At 41.9% G+C, this 26560-nt stretch overlaps 1 protein-coding gene across 2 annotated transcripts in view; it reads left to right on the top strand.

Annotated features, from left to right (window-relative positions):
* Positions 1-9470, top strand: part of LOC111144977 (multiple inositol-polyphosphate phosphatase 1) — a 50151-nt gene extending 40681 nt beyond the window's left edge. The window contains exon 5 of one of the 2 annotated variants that reach the window (XM_022499622.1): positions 8067-9470. In XM_022499622.1, coding sequence (XP_022355330.1) covers positions 8067-8463 — 397 coding nt within the window. In that variant the 3' untranslated portion in view covers positions 8464-9470. The remainder of the gene's footprint in view (positions 1-8066) is intronic. The other variant, XM_022499623.1, reaches the window with a different exon arrangement.
* The last annotated feature ends 17090 nt before the right edge of the window (positions 9471-26560 follow it).

Below are 26560 nucleotides of genomic sequence, written 5' to 3'. Positions count from 1 at the left end.
GTGGATGTCCAGTGCTCCAGCTCCGTGTTTTGAAAAGATGGCTCCATTGTATTGCCTTCGCTTTGTCAGAGATGAGTGAACTATATGTATGCGATTCTGTTTCTGGGTTCTCTGTTCTGTTCTGTTGGTCTGTCTACTTCCGCTGGACCACACTGTCTTGATTTCTGTAGCTTTACAGTAAGCCTTGAAAAGTTGTAGTGTCAGCCCTACAACTTTGTGGATGTCCAGTGCTCCAGCTCCGTGTTTTGAAAAGATGGCTCCATTGTATTGCCTTCGCTTTGTCAGAGATGAGTGAACTATATGTATGCGATTCTGTTTCTGGGTTCTCTGTTCTGTTCTGTTGGTCTGTCTACTTCCGCTGGACCACACTGTCTTGATTTCTGTAGCTTTACAGTAAGCCTTGAAAAGTTGTAGTGTCAGCCCTACAACTTTGTTCTTCTTCAATATTATGTTGGCTTATCTGAGTCTCTTGCTTCTCCGTATAAACTTTAGAATCAGTTTGTTGTTATATACAGAATCACTTGTTGGGATTTTTATTTGGATTGTATTGAATCCATAGATGGAGTTGGGAAGAACTGACATTTTGACAGTATTGAGTCCTCCTGTCCATGAACAGGGAATATCTGCATTAATTCAGTTCTTTGATTTCTTTTGTAAGAGTGATATAGTTTTCTCGCATGAATCTTGTACATATTTTATTTTATACCTCAGTGTTTCATTTTGGGGATACTAATATAAAAGATAATGTTTTTAATTTCAAATTTCTGCTTATTTATTGTTGTTATAGAAAAGCATTTGACTTTTATGTATTAATCTTGTATTCTGCAACCTTGCTATACATGCTTATCAGTTCCAGAAGGTTTTTTGGTGATTCTTTGGATTTTCCACATAGACAATCATGTCATCTGCAAAGCCAGAGTTTTATTTCTTCCTTCCTGATATACCTATCAGGGGGTGGGGTTCTTAATTGTGTTAGCTAGGACTTCAGTATGATGTTGAAAACCAGTAGTTAGAGGAGACATCCTTGGCTTGTACCTGATCTTAACAGGAAGTCTGCATTTTTTTACCATTAAGTATGACGTTAACTATAGCTTTTTGTATATAACCTTTATCCAGTGGAGGAAGTTCTCTATTCCTAGTTTGCTGAGAATTTTTATTATGAATGAATGTTGAATTTTCTCAAACACTTTTTTTGAATCTATTGATAATGGGATTTTTTCTTTTTTAGCCTGTTGATGTGATTGTTTACATTAATTGGCTTTTGATTGTTGAGCCAGCCTTGACACCTGATACAAATCCTACTTGGTTGTGGTGTCTAATTCTTTTTATACATTGTTGGATTCAATTTGTTAACATTTTGTTTAGGATTGTTGTGCTCACCTATCTTAGTGTATATTGGTTGTATATATTTAGTTTTTTAAGTATCTTTGCCTGGCTTTGGTATTAGGGTCATACTGGTTAGGAGTATTCCGTTTGCTTCTGTTTTCTGCAAGAGTTTGTAGAAAATTGGTAGAATTTCTTCCTTAAGGGTTTGGTAGAGTTCACTGGTGAATCCTTTGGGGTCAGTGCTCTTTTGGAAGGTTTTTAGTTACTGATTTAATTTCTTAATAGATACAGGCTTATTTAGATGATTTTTTTCTTGTGTTAATTTTGGCAGATTATGTCTTTCAAGAAATTGGTTCATTTCATCTAGGGTATCAAACTTGTGGCCATAGGGTTGTTTATAATATTCCTTTATTATACTTTTAGTGTTCATAGGATCTCTGGTGATCTTTTTTCTTTTCTGATAGGAGTAGTTTGTGCCTTCCCTCCTTTTTTCTTAACCTGGCTAGAGACTTATTGATTTTATTGATCTTTTCAAAGAACTAGTTTTGTTTTTGTTTTTCTTTTAAGATTTTATTTATTTATTTGACAGAGAGATCACAAGTAGGCAGAGAGGCAAGCAGAGAGAGAGGGGGGGAAGCAGGCTCCCTGCCGAGCAGAGACCCCAAAGCAGGGCTCGATCCCAGGACCCTGAGGTCATGACCTGAGCCGAAGGCAGAGGCTTAACCCACTGAGCCACCCAGGCGCCCCTCAAAGAACTAGTTTTTAATATTTTTGATTTTTCTCTGTTGCTCTTTTAAGTTTCATAGATTTCTGCTTTTATTTTTAATTTGATTTTCTTCTGCTTACTTTGGATTTGATTTGCTTTTTTCTTTCTATATTCCAAAAATGGAAGCTTAGATAGTTGATTTTAGGTCTTTCTTCTTTTCTAATGTATATATTAGAGACTATAAAATTCCCTATAAGCACTGCTTTCACTGCATCCCATAAATTTTGATGAGTTGTGTTTTCATTTTCATTTAGTTCAAAATGTTTTTAAATTTCTTTTGAGATTCCTTCTTTGACCTAATATGTTATTTAGAAGTGTGTTGTATAATCTCCAAGTATTTGAGGATTTTCTCATTATCTTTCTGTTAGTGATCTAGTTTCATCAACTGAGCAGATGTTGCATGATTGCCTTTCTTTTAAATCTTTCTTAAGATGTAATTTATGTCACAGAATATGGTCTCTTGGTAAATGTTCCATATGAGGTTGAGAAGAACGTGTAGTCTGCTATTGTTGGATGGAGTCATCTATAGATGTCGGTTGGATCCAGTTGATGGATGATCTTGTTGAGTTTACCTGATCCTTACCAATTTTTGGCCTGCTGGATGTGACCATTTCTGAGAGAGAGTTATTAAAGTCTCCAGCTAACAATAGAGAGTTTATCTGTTTATTCTTGGACTTGTATCAGTTTGCCTCATGCATTTTGTGCTCTGTGAGGCATATATGTACATACTAAGGAGTATTATTTATTCTTGGGGTATTGACCCCTTTGTCAATATGTAATCCCCCTCTTCATCCTTAATAACTTGCCTTGCTCTGCAGTCGGCTCTGTCTGAAATTTATTTAGTTATTCCTGCTTTCTTTTGATAAGTGTTAATTAGCATGTTCTGTCTTTCTCCACGATTTTACTTTTAATTGGTATGTGTCTTTACATTGAAAGTGGGTTTCTCATAGGCAGCATATAATTGGGGCCTTGTTTTTGATCCACTCTGACAATCTCTTTTAATTTTGGTATATTTTGTCTATTGACTTTGACATAGTTATTGATTATTGATATAGTTGAATTAATATCTACCATGTTTGTTACTATTACCTATTTGTTGCTCTTATTCTTTGTGCCTGGTTTTTTTGGTTTTGTTTTGTTTTGTCTTTCACACTTGAAAAAGAGTTGCCTTTTGTGGTTTCAGTTGAACATTTTATATCATTCAATTTCCTCTCACTCCTTAGCATATCAGCTGTCTTTCTGTCTTCCTTCCTTCCTTTCTTTTTTTTTTTTTGGTGGTTGCTCTATAATTTGCAGTATGCCTTTACAACTAATCTAAGTCTACTTTCAAATAACACTGTACCACTTCATGGTTAGTGCAAGTACCTTGTAATAAAATATTTCTAATTCTCCCTTCCCGTCCCTTGTGTCATTGCTGTCGTTCATTTTACTTACACATACAATGTTATTACTGTCATACTGCCTGTATTCCTAATAGCTTATTAGGAATAAGCTTATTTATTTTGTAACTGGAAGTTTGTACCTCCTGATCACTTTTATCTATCACATCTATAATCCCCAGCCACCTCCCCTTTGGCAACTAACCACCACCAGTTTGTTTTCTGTATTCAAGAGTCTGTATTTTAAGCTCTTTTTTTGTGTTTGTTTATTTGTTTCTTAAATTTCACCTATGAGTGAAATATAGTTCCTGTCTTTTTCTGTCTGATTTATTTTATTTAGCATAATAAACTCTGGGTCCATCCATATTGTCACAAATGGCCAGATCTCGTCCTTTTTTATGGCTGAATAATATTCCATTGTGTGTTTATATCACTTGTATATAACACATCTCTATCCATTCATCTATCGATGGACACTTGGGCGGCTTCCGTCTTTAATAAATAAATTAATTTTAAAAACTTAAATTTGGGTCACAACCTAATTTAATTTTCTTCTGTAGCTCGGATGTAATTACTAGAACTTCTCTCATGATTTGTATATAGCCTTATTGGTTTTTTCCCCTTCCCCAGTGCACACGTTTTTATGTGTGTTTGTTATTTGTCTTGTATCTTTTTTTCTCTCTTTCTGTATTTGATTGAGTGCCACCAAGTCTAAGAACGTGTGGCCGTGTACCCTATCCCGCACCGGCGACAGTACTACCAGCCCTGTGTGCGTTATTCAGCACTTGAAAAGGGGGCTGGTCTGAATGGAGATGTGCTCTAAGTGTAAAGTATGCCTACATTTTGAAGACTTGATGGAAAAAAAGAATGTCAAGTAGTTCATTGATCATTTTGATGTAACTTGTTGAAACTAGACTATTTTGTATTATATATGGTCTTTCATCCTGCTCCCAGTTTTTTGGAGTTCGTCTGTCAGTCAGGTCTTTCTGTGAGACCACGGGGGTGTTGCTGTGTCCTTCCTGACCTCTTGTCCATCCTGTTGGATCTCCTAGACCAGAGTAGTGGGCATTAGGCCAAGGGTTGTGCCTCACTTTGAGCTTGCTTCCTTCTGGTGGGAGGGCTTAAAATATAAGCCAGAACAACACAGGTTCTAACTGTGCATTCACATACATGTGCATTTTTTAAAAATAAATTCACAGTGCTATGTATATATTTCCTCTTAATGATTTTTTAAAATAACATTTTATTTTCTCTTTGTTATAAGAATTCAGTATATAAAACTACAAACTGTGTCAGTCAACTGTTTATGTTATCAGTAAGGCTTCCAGTCAACAGCAGACTATCAGTAGTTAGGTTTGTGGGGAGGCAGAATGTTATATATGGGGGTGCCTGGCTGGCCTAGTCCATAGACTGTGTGACTCTTGATCTCAGAGTTGTGAGTTCGAGCCCCACTTTGGGCATGGGGCCTACTTTTTATACACAGATGTTTGCCTGCTCAGAGGGTTGGCGTCCCTAACCCCCACATTGTTCAAGGGTCAACTAACTGTATATTTACATTACATACTTTCTTTAATTTGTATTACTATTAAATTCCATTATATTTACACTGTGACAGTGCTATTGTTAGCTTTGACTTGCGTATGCTCAAATACATAAAGGCAAGGCAAGTAACAAATGAACCCATCCTTGGTTAGACAGTGTGCTGTATGTCCTCTTCTGGAGTAACCTGATTCCTGTTCAGCTGATTATTGCCTTATGGGAGTATATATTGTCAGATCTTTCAGGGTTTCAAGAGGAGCAAAAAATTTGGATTGTGAAGAATCTGAAATCACCCTATCTTTATATACTGACAAATAATGCAAAATTTAAAAATAGTTATGCAGGTCAAAGCAAATAGAATTGTGTTCTGGGGGCGCTGGGTGGCTCAGTGGGTTAAGCCACTGCCTTCGGCTCGGGTCGTGATCCCAGGGTCCTGGGATCGAGTCCCGCATCGGGCTCTCTGCTCAGCAGGGGGCCTGCTTCCCTCTCTCTCTCTCTCTCTCTCTGCCTGCCTCTGTCTACTGTGATCTCTCTCTGTCAAATAAATAAATAAAATCTTTAAAAAAAAAAAAAAGAATTGTGTTCTGAATGATACTGCTTTGTAACTTTGGGCCTAAAGGGATGCTTCTTGAAAATAAATACAGGTTTTAGATACTTTAAATGACCTAATTAGGATATACCAGTTAAGAAAAGGGGCTTACAGTCACCTGTTGATGAATGTCTTTAAAATTTCCCTTTTAGAGAATATTAATCTCAGCATAGTGGATGATTGTGTAATAGTATGTTACAGCTTCTATGTATTTTTTGAGTATGTATTCCTAGTACTCTGTATTTTTATTTTTATTTTTTTTAAAGATTTTATTTATTTATTTGTCAGAGAAAGAGAGAGAGACAGTGAGCAAGCACAGGCAGACAGAGTGGCAGGCAGAGGCAGAGGGAGAAGCAGGCTCCCTGCCGAGCAAGGAGCCCGATGTGGGACTCCATCCCAGGATGCTGGGATCATGACCTGAGGCGAAGGCAGATGCTTAACCAACTGAGCCACCCAGGTGTCCCTATTTTTATGTTTTATAGGGGTTTTTTTCTGCTCCCTATTCTTCTGTTTACTTTTCTCTTGCTCATTTTAATGTGAACTTGGTTTCCCTGAACAATTAGAAAAGACCTCATGTCAGATTGCTTTTTTTCTTTCTTTTTTTTTTTTTTTTTTTTTTTACAGGCCAGAGAGGTTTAATTTATTGAAGGAACTGAAAAAGTTGATAAATGGATTGTGGAGTACAAGAGAGGTTTACCTTTCGGATGAGCATTATGCATACAAGTTGACTTCCTATTTATAAATTTCTATTTTTGTTGACAGACATGTTCCCATTAAAGCACACATAACTAAGAAATTAGCTAAAATTGATCACAGAAATAATGAGACATTTAAAATAGGATACAGAAAAATAATAAAACAAAAGAGGTTGCAAACAATTAAGTTGAAGCCGAAAACAAAAGGAAAAAATGTATACTTCCTTCCCTTTCTGAATTGGAGAGGAGTACAGTGATTTTAGAAGATATTTATAATAGACTTAAATAGAAACATTAAATTAAAAAAAAGTGTACATCTTTTAAAATCAGATTCTTATTCTATAAGGACCTCAGATTGCTTTTCTAACCTCATGGAGCTCCCTTTCCGGTATTGTGTGTATGCGCTGTTCAGAAGTCTGCTGCGTGCGTTTCTGAGATTTTCTGGCTCTGGTCCCCTCCCCTGACTTTTATCCCGACCTGCTTGTCCCTTGGTCTTTGCTGTCCCTGTCTGGCTCAGTGTAGAGCCCGCTCCCAGGAGTTTCTCATGTCTGTGGCCTCAGTCCTGGAATGGGGCCTTGGAGTGGCTGTTGTGGGAGCTCACAGGGACTAGATTTCCACAGTCCCAGGAGAGGCCTGTGCTAGTCCTCTCTTGTACTCACCAGATGAATACTAGATCTGTCCTCATGCTGTGTGGCTTCCCGCTGCACTCTTCCTCACAGACACCAATAATAATATTCAGGTCTTGAGGCTGTTTGTGATTCACTGAGAAAACTTTTCCCTACAGTTATTTGTAAATGTTTCTGTGAGTTTTGGACCTACTCTCTAGTTCCATCTGTATTTTGTGGGGACTCTGATGCAGATTCTGCTGGCCTCCCAGAAAACCCAGCGCTAAGTTTGTAGTCCCATGTGTGGGGTGGCAGCAAGAAGTCAGATGGTTACTTGTATTTGAAGAGATTTACAAATTATGTTCAAGAAAAAAGTCATATTCTTCCTATTAAAGTTGGGGAAAGACTAAGCAGTCATTTGCTGCTGCTTATTTTAAAAAAGGCTTTACTCAACAACAACAACAACGAAAAACAAAAAAAAAACCCAGAAAACTTGGAATTAAAGGTGACTTAGCTTGCAGTGTTGAAAAAGCTGTTGTACTTCTCACATTGCATAAACTCTGCTCCCAGCCACAGACCCAGTAAACCAGTGAGAATAGGTTGCATCTCTACCCTTTCGTGGCTGTCTTCCAAATTGAGTGCCCAAGTCAGGTCTCATAAAACATTGAAGGATTACATGAGTTACCATTCACTGTTCAGACTTGGTTCCAACCAGGAAATTTATTGAATACTGCTTGTCTTTATTTCCTAGATGCAAATAAAATAGCATTTGAAGTTCATTCAGAAGACCTCCCTGGAATAATTTATATCGACTAAGAGCCAGTTTGCTCAGTTTCATTCATGGAAAAGCAATACAATTTTGAAATACATATCTGCTTCAGGTTCCTTAATCTCCTAATTAAAAACTCTCTTCTGTCTGTGAACCTAGAGAATAGCGAGTGTGCGGTGTTTTAGATGGATTCGCAGTACCACAGGGATCCTGAATTCGGAACTGAACGGAATATAAACAGTTTAGTTCTCGGCCATACAGAATTTTAATCATATTGTTGACTTGTGTATATAAAGATTTAAAAAATGAGGACATTGTACACTGCTTCTCATTACTGTAGATACTATCTTCCATGACATGAGTCTATATACATACTTTCTCTCCATTTGTTTTTTAAGGTCTCAGCCAATTTCCTCTCCAGTCATCCTTCAGTTTGGTCATGCAGAGACCCTTCTGCCACTGCTCTCTCTCATGGGCTACTTCAAAGACAAGGAGCCCCTAACAGCTTACAATTATAAGGAACAGTTGCATCGCAAATTCCGGAGTGGCCATATCGTGCCCTACGCCTCGAACCTAATATTTGTGCTTTACCACTGTAAAAATGCTAAGACTCCTAAGGAGGAATTTCGAGTGCAGATGCTGTTGAATGAGAAGGTGTTACCATTGGCTTACTCACAGGAAACTGCCTCCTTGTACGAGGATCTGAAGGACCACTACAGGGACATCCTTCAGAGCTGCCATGCCAGTGAAGAGTGTGAATTACCAAAGGTGAACAACACGTCTGATGAGCTATGAGTGCCTGGAGAGCAGTTCTCATTCATCGGGGACTGATCCAGAGGGAGTGATTACATGCTTGGAATAGGTGGGCAACCCACGGTTACAGAGAGCTTTCACAGTACTTGAGTATTTCTGTCTTTTCACAGAAAAATGTTGAATTTCTTTTTGAATCTGGAACATGGATGTGTAAGAAACTATTCTTCGCTGGAGCAGTTCTCTTAGGAGAAAAAAATTGATTTAAAGAACTAGCTGGCCCTGCAAACATTTATAGAAATTAAATCCTTCCTGTTTATATGAGAAATTTCACACTGAGATGGAGTATGATTTCAAAGTGATACTTGAAAGTGCTGGACTCACAATGTATGTCATTTGGATGATCTGTTACGTGACCGAGTGCAGGAACTTTCCAGTTGTGAGGCCTTCTCTGTCTCTCCCTCAGGTAGCTCAGCTCTGGCATCGTCGGTCTTCAGCAGATGTAGTGTGGTGCTGGGACTGTCGCTTTGGAAGAAAGCTGACACCTCTCTAGTTAAGATTTGAAACCATATTAAGAAACAGTGTGATTTTCAAAGGACAGCTTCACTTGAAGACAAAAAGCATAATAAAATAGATATTTTTGTTAATAGTATTTATAAAGTATTTGAACACTTTTTCAATAATTCCTTTTAACCTTGTAGTAAGTCTTACAAGGCCTTTCTTTAGTATCTTACCTGTTTTACATTTATAACAATGGAGGACAAAGAGGACCATTAGCAACAAGGAAGACAGATAGAATCAGAGTTTCTTAAATCCATTGCTTCACAGTTTTTTTTCATTCTGTCACTTTGCTTCTATTTTTATATTTTGCTATTATGTGAAGTGTATCTTGGTTATCACTTTTCCATTCTTTTTTTCCCCCCTAAGTAAAGACTTTACCCTGGCTGGATTAGTTTCACAGATCTGAACCCATTTCAACGAGATACTTCTGAGTTTTGTCAAATGCCGTGAAAGTGTTTGCTATAAAAATAAACAGAATTCTTGTGACTTTACTTCCAGATCTTTTCTGCTGTGTCAATTTACAATCAGTAATTGATGGTAAAAGGTTGGAACTTCAAGCAGCTTTGACAAAATCAGGCAATATAAGGCAATTTTCTTCTATTAGAAATTTCCTCAAGTAAATTGCCACTTCTTTTTTGGAAATATATTTTATTAAAAATCTAAATAAGGGGGTGCCTGGGTGGCTCAGTGGGTTAAGCCGCTGCCTTCGGCTCAGGTCATGATCTCAGAGTCCTGGGATCGAGCCCCGCATCGGGCTCTCTGCTCGGCGGGGAGCCTGCTTCCTCCTCTCTCTCTGCCTGCCTCTCTGCCTGCTTGTGATCTCTCTGTCAAATAAATAAATAAAATCTTTAAAAAAAAAAATCTAAATAAGAAATATCACAACTACATATTGAAAATTATAAAAGATGCATGGATCATCTGTTGATCATTTTCTTCAGATGAATTACATCCATAAAATGGGTCATTAGCTGATGCATCAATACACTGCTGATTGTTCCAGCAGGGGCTGCTGCTGTCTAATTTTTTCTTTTTAGAAAGATAAGAAGAGAATAATCTAACAAGCATTCATGTGCACCATCCTGTTCATCAGAATAACATTGTAACATATGACTTAGGTCCAAGTAAGAACAATTGAGGTCTTTTTTGTGTTCTGAGCCTCGAGGTAACCACCAGCATAAAATTCAGTACTCACCATTCCATTTCATGCTTGACTCTGGAAACTTAACAGTATTGTGGGGATGTTAAAATTTTCTAGAAAACAACCATTCTTGAATATCATGTTAGTCTTGAATGGGTGATTTATTTTAACTGCTGTGTTTTCTTTTCAGGACTTTCTTGATCCAGATTATTTATCACAAATTGTCACAAATTAATATTGTCAGCTTGTCAATACTTGCTCAGTACTTTTTGTGAACAAACACTAGACTCAGTCTATAGGTGTATAAAATTGAATGAACCTAGTTCTTTCAAGGGGGTTATCTCAAAAGACCTTAAAACAAATTCACTTGGTGTCTGACATATTGACTAGATAATTTTTTTAAAAGATTTTATTTATTTATTTGACAGATCACAAGTAGGAAGAGAGGCAGGCAGAGAGAGAGGAGGAAGCAGGCTCCCCGCCGAGCAGAGAGCCCAGCGCAGGGCTCAATCCCAGGACCCTGAGACCATGACCTGAGCCGAAGGCAGAGGCTTTAACCCACTGAGCTACCCAGGCGCCCCAACTATATAATTTGATTCACAAACTTCTCCTAGACTATGAAAGTTTTATAGGAGGTATTTAATTTTGTTATTAAAATAGGACCATATAATCAGCTTGATAGTATTTTAGGGTGGAGGGCAAGTGGGGTCCATTTTTGCTAATACTACAGAGATTGTGTTATTGTTTCTGCTGCTATTATTCCCATTTAGGATATGCTTGAAACTGAAGAATTTCATGATGAAAACTGAAAGCTCTTTAAGATAGGCTATATAGAAAGTTGAACATTGAAAAGTCATCTTTGGCTAACATAGGGCTCATTCGGAATAGGTGACCAAATCACTCAGTTAAGCCACACTTAAATGACTATTGGTTCTGACATTTTCATCAATTAATAAACAGCTATTGACATTAGCCATTTTTCTGTCTCGTCTACAATTTGGTGTGCGCAGTGGATTGTACTCCCTTTTTTATAGTCATGTTCTGTTTGAAGTTTCTGCTCTCCAATACATAATCATTCACTTGATACTAATTTGGTATATAGTCTTGATTGTAACTTTTTTTTTAAAAGATTTTATTTATTTATTTATTTGACAGACAGAAATCACAAGTAGGCAGAGAGGCAGGCAGAGAGAGAGAGGAGGAAGCAGGCTCCCTTCTGAGCAGAGAGTCCGATGCGGGACTCGACCCCAGGACCCCAAGATCATGACCTGAGCCGAAGGCAGAGGCTTTAACCCACTGAGCCACCCAGGCGCCCAATAGTCTTGATTCTAACTTAAACACTGAAAGCAAAACTCCACTTGAAAAAAGAGCTGTTTTTTTTTTCCCCAGGCCTAATCAACTTTTATATGTTTATTAGATTACTTTCCTTTCATAAACCACAGAACTGGTGCATGCCCTTAAATACTTGGGAGTCACGTACAACCAAACCAGAACATATTTCCTCTAAGATGGATATTTCATGTGGTGTTCATTAATGATCCTTGGAATTTGGCCTGTCTTCTGCCAAATGGAAGCTGGAAATAAATATTTGCATTACCATATAATTTGCCTGTATCTAGCTGTCATAAACTTAACTTCCCAGATCATTGCGTTCTCCCCAGGCCGTTCTTTGTCTCTCGCTCCCTTAGCATTTCCTTCCACTCACCTCACAGCCCAGTCCACTCTTAAGCACCTTCACATCCATCTGTTAAGCTGCTTTTATTGTGTGTAAGTGGTATTTTTGAGAAAATTCCACAGCGCTCCCCTCCGCCCCCCAGCCCCAAAAGATGTCATGTTCTTCCAGTTAAAAGACTTATAGTTTGAACTGCCTATCTGGAACTTGGCAGGAGGTTAACCTTTAGAGCTTTAACAGGGGGAGGTGCCTGGCTGGCTCAGCCCATCGAATGTGTGGCTTCTGATCTCGGGATCATGAGTTCTAGTCCCATGTTGGGCATAGAGTTTAGCTAAAAAACAAACAAACAAAAAAAAACCAAAAAACCATCATTACTGAAGTAATACATCTTAGGGTAGAAGGATTCTTCATTGTTATTCTACAACTAGTCTCAATTCAGCATCTTCCAGGTACTATTCCCAGATTTTAAACCATTGTTTAGACCTAAGCCATTCGTATACACACTCTTGTTTGATGAACTGGGAGAAGAAATATTTGTTCATTAAAATGATGGCCTTCTAAAATAATACTCCTAGTATAAAGAGAAAATGCCATTAGAATATTGCACATGATTTCTGAAATAGCTAATATGGAAAATTATGGTGGGATGAAAATCTATAGATTATCTCTGCTTTTTTCATTGGAGTTCATCCTGCCAAACTTGGTTCTGATTGTCTTTTGACTAAACATGAACAATACGGATGCTTTGGGAAACTTTTTCAACAAATATTCTATAAAAAAAAAGTCCAGGTTCAATATAAATTATGCCAATATGTATTGGTGAAACATGTCTTTGGATACATCCAGATGAGAAAGTTCTTTTTAATTGCTAAGAAGCATTCTTACATGGAGATAGGAAGGACACTAGTTTTGCTCTCCCCCTGAGAAACCAGCGTTAGTCTCTTTTCCTTACAATTTCTGTCCTTGCTCTTGTCTTCCCCAGGAGGTGTGAACACTGGTCTCGGTGTGGGACAAGAGAGTGCTTTTTCTGTCTGCAGTGTTGCTCCCTGAAACCTGCTGTCGATCTTTGTGTTGGGGAGATTAGGAGGAGAGCCTAGAGTTCTAGCTTGACTATGTTAGTCTTATAGTCTTCTTAACCCACCCTGAATTCTGTCCATGGTGGGGAAATAAAGCAATTGTGTTTCACAGTTTTTCTTGCCACTTCTGGTGGCTGAAAAGAGGCTCAGGAGAGATTAGAGTTTGAGGGGAGACAATGGAAGGAATGAATGAGAACCATCCCCTGCCTTTTCCTTGCTGAGTGGGAGCCAGCCCATGGAACTCCCAGGCACAGATAGGGAACCAGAAGGATCTGGGATTCTACATGAGCCTGCTCGCAGGTCTTCAGGCCTTTCTCATACTGGAAATGGAAGGGAGCAGCCAGCGCTTCAGAACTCTTTCAAACAGGTGCTGCTGATTTTTTGTCTCAGTCACCTGCCGGAGAGAGATTAAGTAATACTTGCTTTTCAAGTCTAGCTGTCCTCAGTCTTGCTCTTGAAAACATAGAAGCCCAGCCAGAAGACTTCCTTCCAACCCGAGGGCGCATTAGAAATCTCAGAGAACTGTATTTTTTTTAACAGCTCTAAAAACTCTGGTTATGGGGCACCTGGGTGGCTCAGTCAGTTAAGCGTCTGCCTTTGGCTCAGGTCATGTTCTTGGGGTCCTGGGATCGAGTCCCATGTTGGGCTCCCTGCTCAGCGGGGAGTCTGCTTCTCTCTGCCCCTCCCCTTGCTCGTTCTCTCTCTTAAAATCTTTAAAAAAATGAAAGTTATTAAAGATGTTACAAGCACCACCACAGACAGGGGGCCATGCATTTGTTAGTATTTGTCACGTCTCATCTTTGGAGAAACATCACCTCCTGTTACAAAGTCATAATGTAACAAGTTACTTGATAATTATCAGTGTACCTGGTGTTAACGAGGTCCACCATAAAATCATGTGTAGAATTCTAGTTACCACTGGGTAAGGGAACGGCCTGTGCCTACCGCGTACTAGAGAAGGTGTTTCACTGACTCCACTTAATCTCCATTACGGACTACCAAATCAGCCGTGTGAAAGCCATTTTGCAGATAACGAAATGAGGTTGAGAATGAAAGTGCCTTTTTTTTTTTTTTAAACACTTGACACTCTATTCCATGTGTTTGTTCTATCAGTGATAAAGTGGAAATTTGACCTGGTTCAAACGGGGCACTCTGGTGCGCAGATTGTTTGAGTAAGGCGCTGTAATGATAAACTCCATAAATCTCTTGACTCTGCTCACCGGTGCGATAAAAATGTTGCCATTCTTTATCCTTTTCCGTAGCCACTGGCTCGAACTGCTGAGCTCAGGAAGATGCATCCTCAGCAGGAACGAAAGGGGACAAAAGCATCACCCAAGTCTTTCACACGACCTTTTCCAAGACAGATTGCTTCCTTCTGTCCCCCCAGGCTCAGCCAAGTGCACTGGGCACCTGCTGTGGAAGGCTTTCCAAGTCAGCCGGGAGGGGCAGGTTCATTGCCCTGCGGTATTACAAACCATCCCTAAGAATTGAATTTATAGTATTTCACAGCAAAGCACAGTTCAGCTTTGCTGGAGCATCTAGATGGTTTCAGTTCCAAATTCATGGGAACGGTAGCTATATTGTATGTTTACTTTCCCTTCCTTTCACTCAGTAAAGCACCCACTTATGGAAGCCTCACTCCCATAACGCACCTGTTGAGTCCATAAAGCCAGGCTCCTTGAGCACACAGCAGGGGCAGCTGGCAGATGCCCCACCAGATAGCCATGAGGAAGATTCTAAGGAGGAGCGGAAAAGTCAAGAATTTACTGCAAGTGGAGCATGTTACGCCGCATCAGTGATCCCTGCCCCACGCCATCATATAAATGTACCTCTCTGATCCCCATTTCGATGACAGTGTGGCTTACAGCAAACACATGACTACTCAGTTTCCTTAATGCCAGTAGAGTCCCACTGCATATGAGAATAGCTAGAAAGTGTTTCTCAATCTGAGGACCCGAACACAAAAACTTGATTTCCTATTGGTGGCCACTTGACAGCGTGCAGACCAGCCACATTCGGCATCATCTGGGCGCTTGGGCACTGACGAGTGGGATCTTTCCTACCCATCTGCGGCTCATTCATTTTCCTGAACCTTGGCTGTGGTGGCAGGGGACGCAGGGGGAGGAGTTGGTCAGACGAGCTGTCCCCTGCCCTTTGTGAGCTGTCCTGATTCAGTTCCAGGCCCCATTTTCATCTGGGCCTTCTTCCTTTCCCATTTCCGTTCCTGTCCTGCTTGGTATGGATTTTTATTCCCAGGAGGTTATCCTCAAAGTGGGGCCATGTCCTAGAAGGGGGTGTCAGCAGGGGAGGTTTGTGGGGTCCCAGGGCCCCTGCTCAGCCCCTTTCAGAGCTGAAGTTAACCCAGCCGCAGTCTGGCTGCTGTGCTCTCAGCAAGTAATCGTGGGTGACTCCAGGGTCCCCCCTTCCATCAGCTGCTCCATTGCTCCACACAGAGGAGACACTCGTGTGGAATGGGCTATGGGGGTTTGTCCCAGTGTCTCAGTTTGGGGGACCCTTGGGGGATACCTCACCAGCTCGTGTTGTAGATGTTGTCGGTGGGGTGTTTGGTTTAATAATTTTTGCTGCTCTGTGTTTATGGGAGGCAATGGGTTGGAGAAAGTTAAAAAGTTATGCCATCATTTGCCATCTTCTCAGATTCTTTCCAAGTCTTTTAAGAGAGTCACCACCATTCCCCTCTCTTCTTTTTTGAAGTACTTGTTCACATACTAGGCCCAAAATTGGGTTGTCTTCCATTTACTGAAATGTATACAGTTCTTTACATATTCTGGATACAGGTTCTTTATCAGAGGAATGTTTTGCAGATATTTTCTTCTAGTCTGTGGCTTCTTTCGACCAACACTCTGGCGTGAGGTTTATTGGTGTGGTTTCATGAGTCGTGGTTCATTCACGCTCATTGTATTACATCATTCACGAATATACCACAACTTAACCCTTCCATTTCTTGATGGACATTAGGGTAATTTCAAGTTTCTGGTTACTAGCATGGTGCTTTTATTAGTGTTCTCGTGCCTCCTTTGGTGAACATCTATATGCATTTCTAAATCTGTATACAATTCCATTAGGAGCAGAACTGCTAGGTCATAGGGTATGCATACATAAGGTTTTGGTACTCACTGCTAAACATTTTCCTAAAGAAGTTGTACCAATTCACCTTCCTGATGATGGTACGTGGAAGTGCCATTTGGCTGACATTCTACTTGGTCTTACCTTTTATATTTTAACCATTTTTGTAGTGTGTTGTTTCATCATGGTTTTCATTTGAATTTCTTAGATAATTAATGAAATTGAGCGCCCTTTCAAATGGCCATGACAGCTTCTTTCGTGACATGAGTGTTTGAATCTTCTCCCCCTTTTTCTGCTGGATTGTCTGCCCTTTTCTTGTGTTGAGCCGTAGGCTCTGGTAGCTTTTAGATTTTTCTCTCTACCCCTGATATTCTGAAGGCTAAGTATGAAATTGTCTTTGTTCTGTATGAGAGGGTGGACCTCAAAGCCCATGTCATTTCCCAGCTCTGGAAAGTCTTGATTTGTCTTTCTTTAAGTATTATTTCTCTGCCATTTCCTCCTGTGATTGGTCCCCAAGCCTCTTCACAGCTTTCTGTATTTTTTAACCCTTTGTCTCTCGATACTGCTTTTTTATTCATTTATTTTTTAGAGAGGGAAAGAGGGGAGGAGATACAGGGAGAAGGGGAAGCAGAATCATAAGGAGGTTCCATGCCCAGCAGAACTGAGGTGGGGCTCGATCCCATGATGCTGAGATCATGACCTGAGCTGAAATCAAGAGTCTGATGCTTAACCAACTGAGCCACTCAGGTGCCCATCTTAATACTGCTTTCTGAGTAATGTTCTTACTACTCCAATCTGGTGAGGTGGGTTTTTTTGTTTTTTTTTTTTTAATTCATGACTACTCTTTAAAAACTTTAATAATTATATAAATATAATTTCTAGTACTTCTAATTGGTTCTTTTTCATATCCATCTGCTTTGTTTCTGTGTTTTATCTTTTTTTGTTCTCTTAAACTGCAGGTTAATCTTTAGTTTATCTCTTTGGTCATTCTGAACATTTATTTTAAGTCTTTGTCAGCCTGTAGCGTAAAATTAATTTTCATTTCATCCTGAATGAACTCGTTCGCTTTGTTGATTTTACCTTTTCTTTTTCTTTGCCTAGCATTAGATTTCTTTCTGGAAATGTGTCTGGCACACTTGTTTGGCAGAGAAGTTGTGTGTGTTTCCGCCTGCTTTCTCTCCTTCTCGTCTTTCATTCTGCCCTCACCTCGAGTTGCTGCAACAGAGATTCCCGGTCCCAAACCACATCTTACGACAATGCTCGGGGGTGTGCTGTGTCACTGAGCCACTCCTGGTCCTCAGCACTGTCCTGCCGATTCCCGAGGCACAGTGCCCCCTGACCCCCTGTCGGCTACTTCCTCTTAGGCCCTGTCTCCTGAGAGTGGGTATGCAGTGGTTTCATTTCATCCTTTGAAACCCCAGACCCAGGTTTCAAGCAGCAGATCATTAATCTCTCATCCCATTTGGAACATTTTTAGTCCCCATTAAATTCTGGAAGTTGTGGGCCCCATGACCTCTGCTGCTTCCTGGTCGGGAGCAGCAGCTCCTCTCACTGCTCCGTGCTGCTCGTCTGTTCCGGTTCGTGGGCTATGTGGCCTGTGTGTGAGGCCTTCCCATCTTGTCTCTTTTTAATACCATATTATTATTTGAGCAGGAGAGGTATGTCAACTTAAGGACCTACTGACCACCTTGACCAGAAATCCAATTACTGTGTATGTTTTCAATATTGGTGGCTACTTCCAAATGTGGGGGAAATTATGAAACTTTTCTGGACCTCGGCTTATTCAGCTGTAAAACAAGGCTTTTGGACTGAGGTCCTCAAAGTCCATTCTACTTCTGAATTCTGTAGTTTATGTGACCTAAAGCCTATGGTTGCATCCACGTTCACTCAGACCATTTGTAGTAGGGGGAGGGGGTTGGAACCCACAGCTTCTGCTTTCTGGCTCAAGAATTACAGTTGCCATAACTCCCAACAGAAGGCCAGATAAGGTTCCCAAAGTAGAACCTCTCTGATCCAAAAGTTGATCTTTATGCAACGATCAAAGGGCAGCCACTGAGAAAGAAGCTTTTTAGTGTGGTCGTTACAGTCTCAGAAACCCAGGAGCAGTAATCAGGGTGAGCGCCTTGTCTGGAGCAGAGATGGAAAAGATTCTGATTGGGGAATGGATGCCTCTTGGGTCGTGAAAACCGTTACAGCTATCAAGGAAGTTAGGCCCAGCCAAAAGTACTGGTGGCTTTTCTTCTATCCGCTAGATGACATTTTTTAAAAGGCCACAAGAATGTGAAACTTTCAGAAAACTTGTAACGTTTTTTTCAGCCAATTCAAGAAATCCAGGCTCTTGTTCTGCTACGCTAGCGGCTGGTTTATGGAGCAGTTGGAGCCCAGGTCTGTGCACGGTGCAAAGGCTGTATTGTGTTTGGGGACAAAACAAAAGCACTAAAGGTCAGCCCCTGGGGTCTCCTGTGATCTCCGCCACGAACTAGTAATGGGACTCGATACCTTCGTGTCTCACCTGCTTGTCCGCCTCTGGAAAATGAAGAGAGAATGTTAGTGATAGACTAAGCAAGAAAACACCTGTACAGGGAGACCTGTTGGGGGTGGGGCGGGGTGGGGCATCTTCTTCCTCTGTGGTTTCTGTCCTTTGTTTCTTAAGCACAAAGGGTCCTGATGAGCTGAATTAGTTCAATTTTCAAAACCCCAAAAGTCAAAAATATAAGATGTTAATAGAAGTTGATTTAATTTTCAAAGGTGGTGAGGATAAGTGAGTGGGAATTTAGAGGAACAGCTGGAAAAATCCAGCCCCGCTCTGACTTGGAGGAGCCGGTGCTGAGCCCTCTGTCCAACACACCTGCAGCTCCATTTTGGGGCTCCCGAATCCAGCATGGATTGGCCTGGAAAGGAAGCATCTGGTGGGGCATCTTTTTATTGTCTCTCGAACTGGGCCTCAGCTCAGCTCACCATGCCTGAGTGGATCATGACCACCCACAGCTAATCCAATGCTCAATTCTTCCTGCTCGTGATTTAAAGCAAGCACATAAATTCCCAAAGCAAACAAGTACAGGCTTTCCCCAGTCCAGACCAAATGCAAATTTTCTCCCTTAGGCCAAACAGCTAAGTGAGGCCTGCAATGACTTGGGACTGAGGGGGAAGAACTGAGGCTTTTGTGCCTTCCGCAAGGAAAGAGGCTTTGTGAGAGCAGTCCCCGGGGGTCAGCAGGACCCCCGCATCCTGAGTTCAGAAAATGAAACCAGAGGAAACAACCCAAAATGTCTGTCTCTTGATGCCTTCTGTGACTTGCTAGTTCTGGAAGCTTAAGCCTTCCTTCTGCCCTCTCTCATTCCCTCTCTCAGCCCAGGGCAGGGTAGAGGGCAAAGCCATTGACCAGGGAAGGAGTCAAGTTCTGAGAGTAGAGGGCAGGTTTGGAGGGCATCAGGCCAAGGGCCTGCGTCTATCCTCTTTGTCCGCATAACTAATTGACTTCTAAACTAGGGGGTGGGGTGGCAAGGGGGCTGAGGGGAGGGAAGGAGGAGGAGAGAGGCATTTGGAAGCCCGGTCCCTTCCTTCTTTCCCTATGTAAATGTAACCTGGAGGGGGCTGTGGGCTGAAGCCAACACACCACCCACGTGCACGCCAGCTTCCCGGTTCCTCTGATCTCAGGCATGCCGGCGGGCAAACAAGAGCCAGAGGGACCGACCCGCTGTGTGTGTGCACCGGGCTAGCCCGGGACAAAGTCTTTCCCCTATAGTCTCGCCCTAGCGGTAGCCCGGGAGGGAGATACTCTTGTTACGGGTATTTTTCAGAGAGAGGTGCCTTGTCCAAGGTCAGGGAGACCAATCCCAGCAGTCCGACTCCCGAGCCGGTGCCCTCGCCCATGGTGTGTGCTCCCCTCCCCTCCCGCCGACACAGCTGCCAACAGTGTGCCCGCTGCGGCCCAGCCTCGCCCATGCACAACAACACACTGTTCACACCGCAGGCTTGATGTTTGCCACTCCACCAGGCGACACCCTTCCTCGTGAGGGACAGCCGTGTCCTGGACTCTGAGCGACACACCACACTGCCTCGGTCATTTCCCGGGAGAGAAGGTGTTCATTGTTTCTCTGAGTGGGTCGGTCCTGCATTCACGCTTCCGCCAAAGCCGAACTGCCACAGGTCTGTTTGTCTTCACAGAAATTCGTCAAAATCTGAGTTTGTCGGTCATTCCTCAAACGCCAACTAGTTTAAACAGCTCCTTTTTGTAGCATTTGCGTGTCATTTTGGGAAGGGAATGGGCCCGTGATTATTCTTTTCTGGAATGTTTCAGGACAAGAGCTGCATGCATATGTACGGTTGGACAGCTGAAGGCCGGGGCTGGGGGTGTTTCTGTTCTCAGTGAAATAGGGCTTTAGTGACGCTGACGTGAAGTCAGTTCAGGATGACGAGGAGGTCAGCCCGGGGACAAGAAGACCGTATTTCTTCTCAGGAGTCTGATTGGATACCCTTGGCAATCACTAGGTTTGCCCAGAGGAGGAAGGACATAGAGGAGCTCTATATGCACTAGAATTCCATCCACTTTTAGGTGATTAAAAGAAAAAGTCTCGAATGTATTCAAGGAACTACTTCAAGGAATAACACCTTTCCCTGCCAAACACAAGCGTCTTTAGCACATAAAATGACTTCCTTTTTCACGTAAAATTGACTTTTTAAAATGACCGGCTTGAACTTTGCTGAGCTAGAAAGGTGAGGCTCAGATTCTCTTCTCCCTCCTTCCTGTCCACAAATTAATGGATATTAACTAAGGCTGATTCATTCTTAGATAGTTGTGCAATAACAACTCACACGAGGGTAAAAGGTCATGGTAAAATGGGACCATGAAAAGAAATGTAATGGATAGAGTTGTTCCCAAGTTCAATGGTAAGACATTATGGCTTCCTTGCAATTGTTTGGAGTGTTGTCATTCTCTGATGACGCTTTTCAAATAAAGCCAGGAGACCCATTGTTTTCCAGTGGGCCATCCCATACATGCTAGCAGAGTTCATCTGAATCTGATGCCCAGGGGCACCTGGGGGGCTCAGTCAGTTGAGCGTCCAACTCTTGGTTTCAGCTCAGGTCATGATCTTGGGATTACGAGATCGAGCCCTGCCTGGGGCTCCACGCTCAACAGGGAGTCTGCTTGAGATACTCTCCCTCAACCTCTTCTCCTCCCCCTGCGCATGCTCTCTCTTTCTGTAAAATAAATAAATCTTTTAAAAAAGAAAAAAATTGGATGCCCAGAAGGTATGCTTCCTACATCAGGCACGCCTGAGCGTTTCCTGAGGCTCCCTCCCCATGCAGGCCCCAGAGAAATGACACAGCCCCTACCTCAGAGCTCCTGGTCTCCCGCGGGAGACAGACCCTGGAGAGGGCCCCTGTTACACAGGCGCTAAAAGGGAGGCCCAGAGTGCTCCGCTGTCCCTGAGACGGGGGGAGAAGCCTCCTGGAGAACACGACCCCCCGGTGGGCCGCAAGTGTCCAGCAGCCGCCACCTAGTGAGAAAGCTTAGCAGAGCGACACTGAGGGAATGGCAAGAACATGTCCGTTAATCTCACAGTTAGAAAACTTGAATACTCTTTTTTTTTTTTTTTTAAGATTTTATTTGACAGAGAGAGACACAGCCAGAGAAGGAACACAAGGAAGGAGGCGGCAGGCAGAAGGAGAAGCAGGCTTCCCGCTGAGCAGGGAGCCCAATGTGGGACTTGATCCCAGAATCCCGGGATCATGACCCGAGCTGAAGACAGACATTTAATGACTGAGCCACCTGGATGCCCCAAACCTCAAATACTCTAGATGTAGGTCTAAACAAAACAGTTGTAGCAACTGCTGGTTTTCCCAAAAAGCATGAACACCAGGCCTTTGTGCTGAGGCAGATCTAGCTTCACATCCTGATTCTACCATGTATGGACTGTAATCCGGAGGCTCTAGGGTACCTATCTCTCTCGAAGCCTCAGTTTCCTTATTTGTAGGATTAGCATCATACTTACTTTGTGCGTGGGTTTTAGGGGTTACAAGAGATGGCATATGTACAGACCAGTGATGAGTAGGATGGCTGGATTTGGCAAATAAAAATACAGGAACCCAGTTAAATTGGAATTTCATAAAACGACAAATAATTTTGGAGCATAAGTATGTCCCAAACATTTCATGGGACATACTTATACTCCATAATTATTTGTTGTTTATCTGAAATTCCAACTTAACCGGGCATCCTATATTATTTTATCTAATATAATAAATTCTCATCATAAATGAACTGTAACTCAGTAAGTTATTGGCATAATGAGTATTTTTTTTTTAATTCTGGGAAGTACTGACTTGGAGTAAGCAGGAATTTTGGACACTACCTGATATGTGGGTATGGATGTACATACATGTGGATGTTTACATGTTGGGATGGGAAAGCTGCTAGTTAATGTAAGGAATTCAAAAACTTCTCCAGGATTTACGAACATATAAAGAATTTTTTTTCAAGTTGGTTACCACCAACAACAACAGCAACAAAATCAAGACATTCCCAAGAACCATTTCAAGTCTAAAGTTCCGTCTAATGTTCCCCTGCCCCCCACCACCCCAAATCTGACTTTTGGCACTTCACAAACTGGAACTTCTTAGGAAATTGAGATGCTATAGCTGTTGACCTTTTTTCAAGGCATAAAGATAGCTGCTGGGCCCTTACTGGGTCAGATTCTATGTTTATGGCCTCTCTCCTAATCGCACTGCTGGGTCCTGGCATCCTTGCCTAATGAGAGGACGGCACCCGGCAGCCCAGCCAGAGGAGCAGAGTCTAGAACTTCACAGGACACAGCTTACACCAACAGCTCTGGGGAGGGGCTCAGAAGGGGATAAGATAAGTCCCCTGCCCTCTAAGAGTTTATAATGATGCTGGGGTCTGGGGAAGGAAAGAAGGATCATCGTTGCATGGAGTCACTTCCTGCAACGTCTGCTGTGCACGGGCGAGGTCGGCTTCAGTCTCCCCAGAGCCCCCAGTTCCTGACACACAGTAGTGGCCTCCTGAACATTTCCTGGGTAAATGAATCCGTGTGGGCCGGAGTCCCGCAGGAAGGACTCAGGGAATCGTTGAGTCGGAAATGGGCCTTACAGGAAGAACCCTTGCTGAGCAAAAAATCATCCTCGTTGTCATCGTAGAGCTGCCCTGTGCCATGAACCAACCACGGGGCGAAGTAATTTATGTAAACTCTGCTCAGACGTTTCCAATACCCTTTACAAGGTTAGGTCCATGTGGCCCAAAAGCCCATTTTTCTTATAAATCAGCTTGAGTTTGGACTCTTCAGGGAGATCTTCCCTGACTGCACTATCAAAGAGCATGCCTTCTTGCTCTCTCCTCAGCCCCCTATTCCTTTATGGCTTTTATGACTGCTGCATATGAATTTATTCATTCTTTTTTGCCTCTCTGCAGTTCCTGAAGGCACAAGATGTGTCTGTGTCATCACTGCTGCGTTCCCAGCACCCACCAGCCATCTCATTTCCTGGCACTTAGTAGACCCTCAGTAAATATTTACTGAGCAAGTACATCATCTGCACAGAATCACCTCAGCCAAAAAACCAACCAAACAAACAGAAAACACAACACCTAAAAACAAAACAAAAAAAAACCATAGCTGACAAGGACTAGCTTCAGAGTTCCCAGATCCAAACATCCAGTGGTAAGCCTGGGCATCTTTTTCTTTTCTTTCTTTCTTTTTCTTTTTTTAAATTCTGTGTGTGATGACTCGAATGCGTAGCTGAAGATGAGGGTCTCCGGCGGGCATGCCACTGTAAGGAAAGTGTGTGGACCCATGCTAAAATCTCACAGATGAAATGTCCTCTCTGCAGTTTGCCACATAAAGCTTTCTAGAACCTTCTCTGCTCTAAGAAACACGATGCCCAGGGCCTTTACTCAGTATAAGCTTGTTTTTGTGGAGAGTTTCTAATCACCCATCATATTCTCGCGAATGTTATTTTATTTTAATTCCAGTAGAGTTAACATACAGTGTTTTACTACTTTCAGGTGTACGGTGTTGTGACTCAGCAATTCTCTCCATTCCTTAGTGTTCATCAGGATCAGTGTGCTCTTCATCCCCAGCACATATCTCCCCCATCCACACCTCCTCCGCTCTGGTGGCCATCCGTGTCTTCTCTGTAGTTAAGAGTCTGTTTCTTGGTTGACCTCTCTCGCTCTTTTTTTTCCTTTGCTCTTGTTCGTTCCAACTTTAAAAGTGAGACAGCACCACCATAAGCAACACGTGTATTTGAAATAAAATGTATTTTCCGTGACCTTTACACATGAAAAGATGCTCAACCTCATTCAAAGTAAGAGACAGGGAAGTGATAACTACTGATTCCACTTCTCATCTGTCAGGTGGTGAAAATGCAGAAGTTTGACAATGCATCTTATTGGCAAGGCAGCAGGGAAGCAGCCACTCGGACCCATTCCTGGTGGAAGGCAGCCGGTGGTGTGCACACATGACGGTCTACTCAGCCATGAAGAAAAATGGGGAAGCCATCTTATGTACTGGTATGAAGTCATCGCCATGTATTTTAAGTATTTTATTTTGTAGTATTTTAAGCAAATGTAGTATTTTAAGCAAAAAAAAAAAAAAAAAAAGCACAGTGAGGGGCAGATCTTTATAGTATGATACTTGTTGTGTAAATAGGGGAGGGAAATATTAGTATCTTTAGGCATTTGTTCATGTTTTTTAAAATAATGGAAAGATAGGGGACACCTGGGTGGCTCAGTCAGTTAAGCGTCTGCCTTCGGCTCACGTCATGATCCCAGGATACTGGGATTGGTCCCACATCAGCTCCCTGCTCAGCGGGGAGTCTGCTTCTCCCTCTCTCTTTGCCCCTCCCCCTGTCCATGCTCTATCTCTGTCTGTCTCAAATGAATAAAATCTTTTAAAAAAAAAAGGAAAGATAAACCTAAAACTAATAAAAATAATTAGCTATGAAGAAGGGAAACTAGGCTTTTCTCCATATATATACTTCATTAAAAATTTTTATTTGTGACATATTTACACTGAGAAGAATTATTTCACACTAATTTAGAATATAGTATTTTGGGGCAGCTGGCTGGCTCAGTCAGTAGAGTGTGCAACACTTATCTCAGGTTGTGAGTTCAAGTCCCATGTTGGGTATAGAGCTTATGTTAAAAAGAGAAAGAAAAGAACAGGAAAAAACCCATAATATCTTGGGAAATATTTTAAGGGCAAAAATAATTTTAAAGAAACTTAATGTATAGCCTGTAGTCTTATTGTTAGCGGTTATGTTTGGTTTTTAAATGTTTGATATTATTATTTATTTATATGATTTATCATGTTGTTAGAAATCAAATCCTTTAGCCTAACAAAGCTGCAAATATAAAATAAAAGATAGTAAGTACAATCTTTGCAATATTAAATTTGAATTGAAACTATTAGCATCACCTTGATTACCTTTCCCAAAAACACACAATTAATAGTTCTGTCCACTGAGGCCTAAGAACAGTGACAGTCCAGTAGCAAAGACCAGTTTCTGTTCTCCAAATGCCATTTCCCACCAGAAGAAACCAGGGCATGTTGAAGGAGTGGCTGGTTCCCGGTCTGGAGCAGGAGCCTACGAGAGGAGCAAGTCTCAGGCATCTCAGACTAATGGGGTACTGTCAAAGCACCAGAGCCAACCTGGAGGAGCCCCTAACTGGCCAGAGATGAGACCATTTGAGCATCAAAAACAACAGTTGCCATCAACTAAAACACCCTGAATAGAGAAAACGCTGAGTTCGTAATGATACTTAAAACAAGAAATCCAAACGTACGACACAAACCATTCCCCGCTGAAGGCAACTAGCACATTAATTCCTTACTTTGAAAACTGGTCATTAAAAGGAAAGAATTAAAATGTACCTTGCCTCGTACTCCTCTTCTTTGCGGAGTGGCCACACATGCCTGGAACTGCCTGGTTGTGGAATTTCTTTAGAAGATTTATTTATTTATTTTTAAAGATTTTTTTATTTTTGAGAAACAGAGAGAGCACAAGCAGGGAGAGGAGGGGCAGCGAGAGAGGGAGAAGCAGGCTTCCCGCTGAGCAGGGATCCTGACATGGGACTCGATCCCAGGACCCTGGGATCATGACTGGAGCCAAAGGCAGACACTTAATTAACTGAGCCACCCAGACACCCCAGAGATGTGGAACCTGACGCGGGGCTTGATCCCACAACCCTGAGATCACAACCTGAGCAAACCAAGAGTCAGATACCCAATTGACTGAGCCACCCAGGTGCCCCCTGGAATGTTTATACACCCAAGAGAAACCCTCATGTGTTTAACTCCCTTTGTTGGGATCTCTGTTGTGTACAACCAAACTTAATAGTAGCTAGGAATCTCTGTTGTGTACAGGCAAACTTAATTGTAACTGAGGCAACGTGTATAAACAAAACACTACATTTTCTTGACTAGTGAAGTTGCTTTCTCCCCCCATGGCTGGAACTCCTTCAGTCTTTGTTCAATGTACAGTTTTCTCTGCCAGTACTGCGTTGAGATAATAATTATAATCAGGGGTGCATAATTTCAGCTCTGAAGAGGAGCGGGACAGACTCTTGGTTCACAACAATAAAACAGATACGGT

This window comes from Enhydra lutris, unplaced genomic scaffold (genome assembly GCF_002288905.1).
Source record: "Enhydra lutris kenyoni isolate GAN:26980312 unplaced genomic scaffold, ASM228890v2 scaffoldscaffold12, whole genome shotgun sequence".
NCBI lineage: Eukaryota > Metazoa > Chordata > Mammalia > Carnivora > Mustelidae > Enhydra > Enhydra lutris.
The sequence above is the reverse complement of the archived record's forward strand: the minus strand, read 5'-3'. Positions and strand labels throughout refer to the sequence as shown.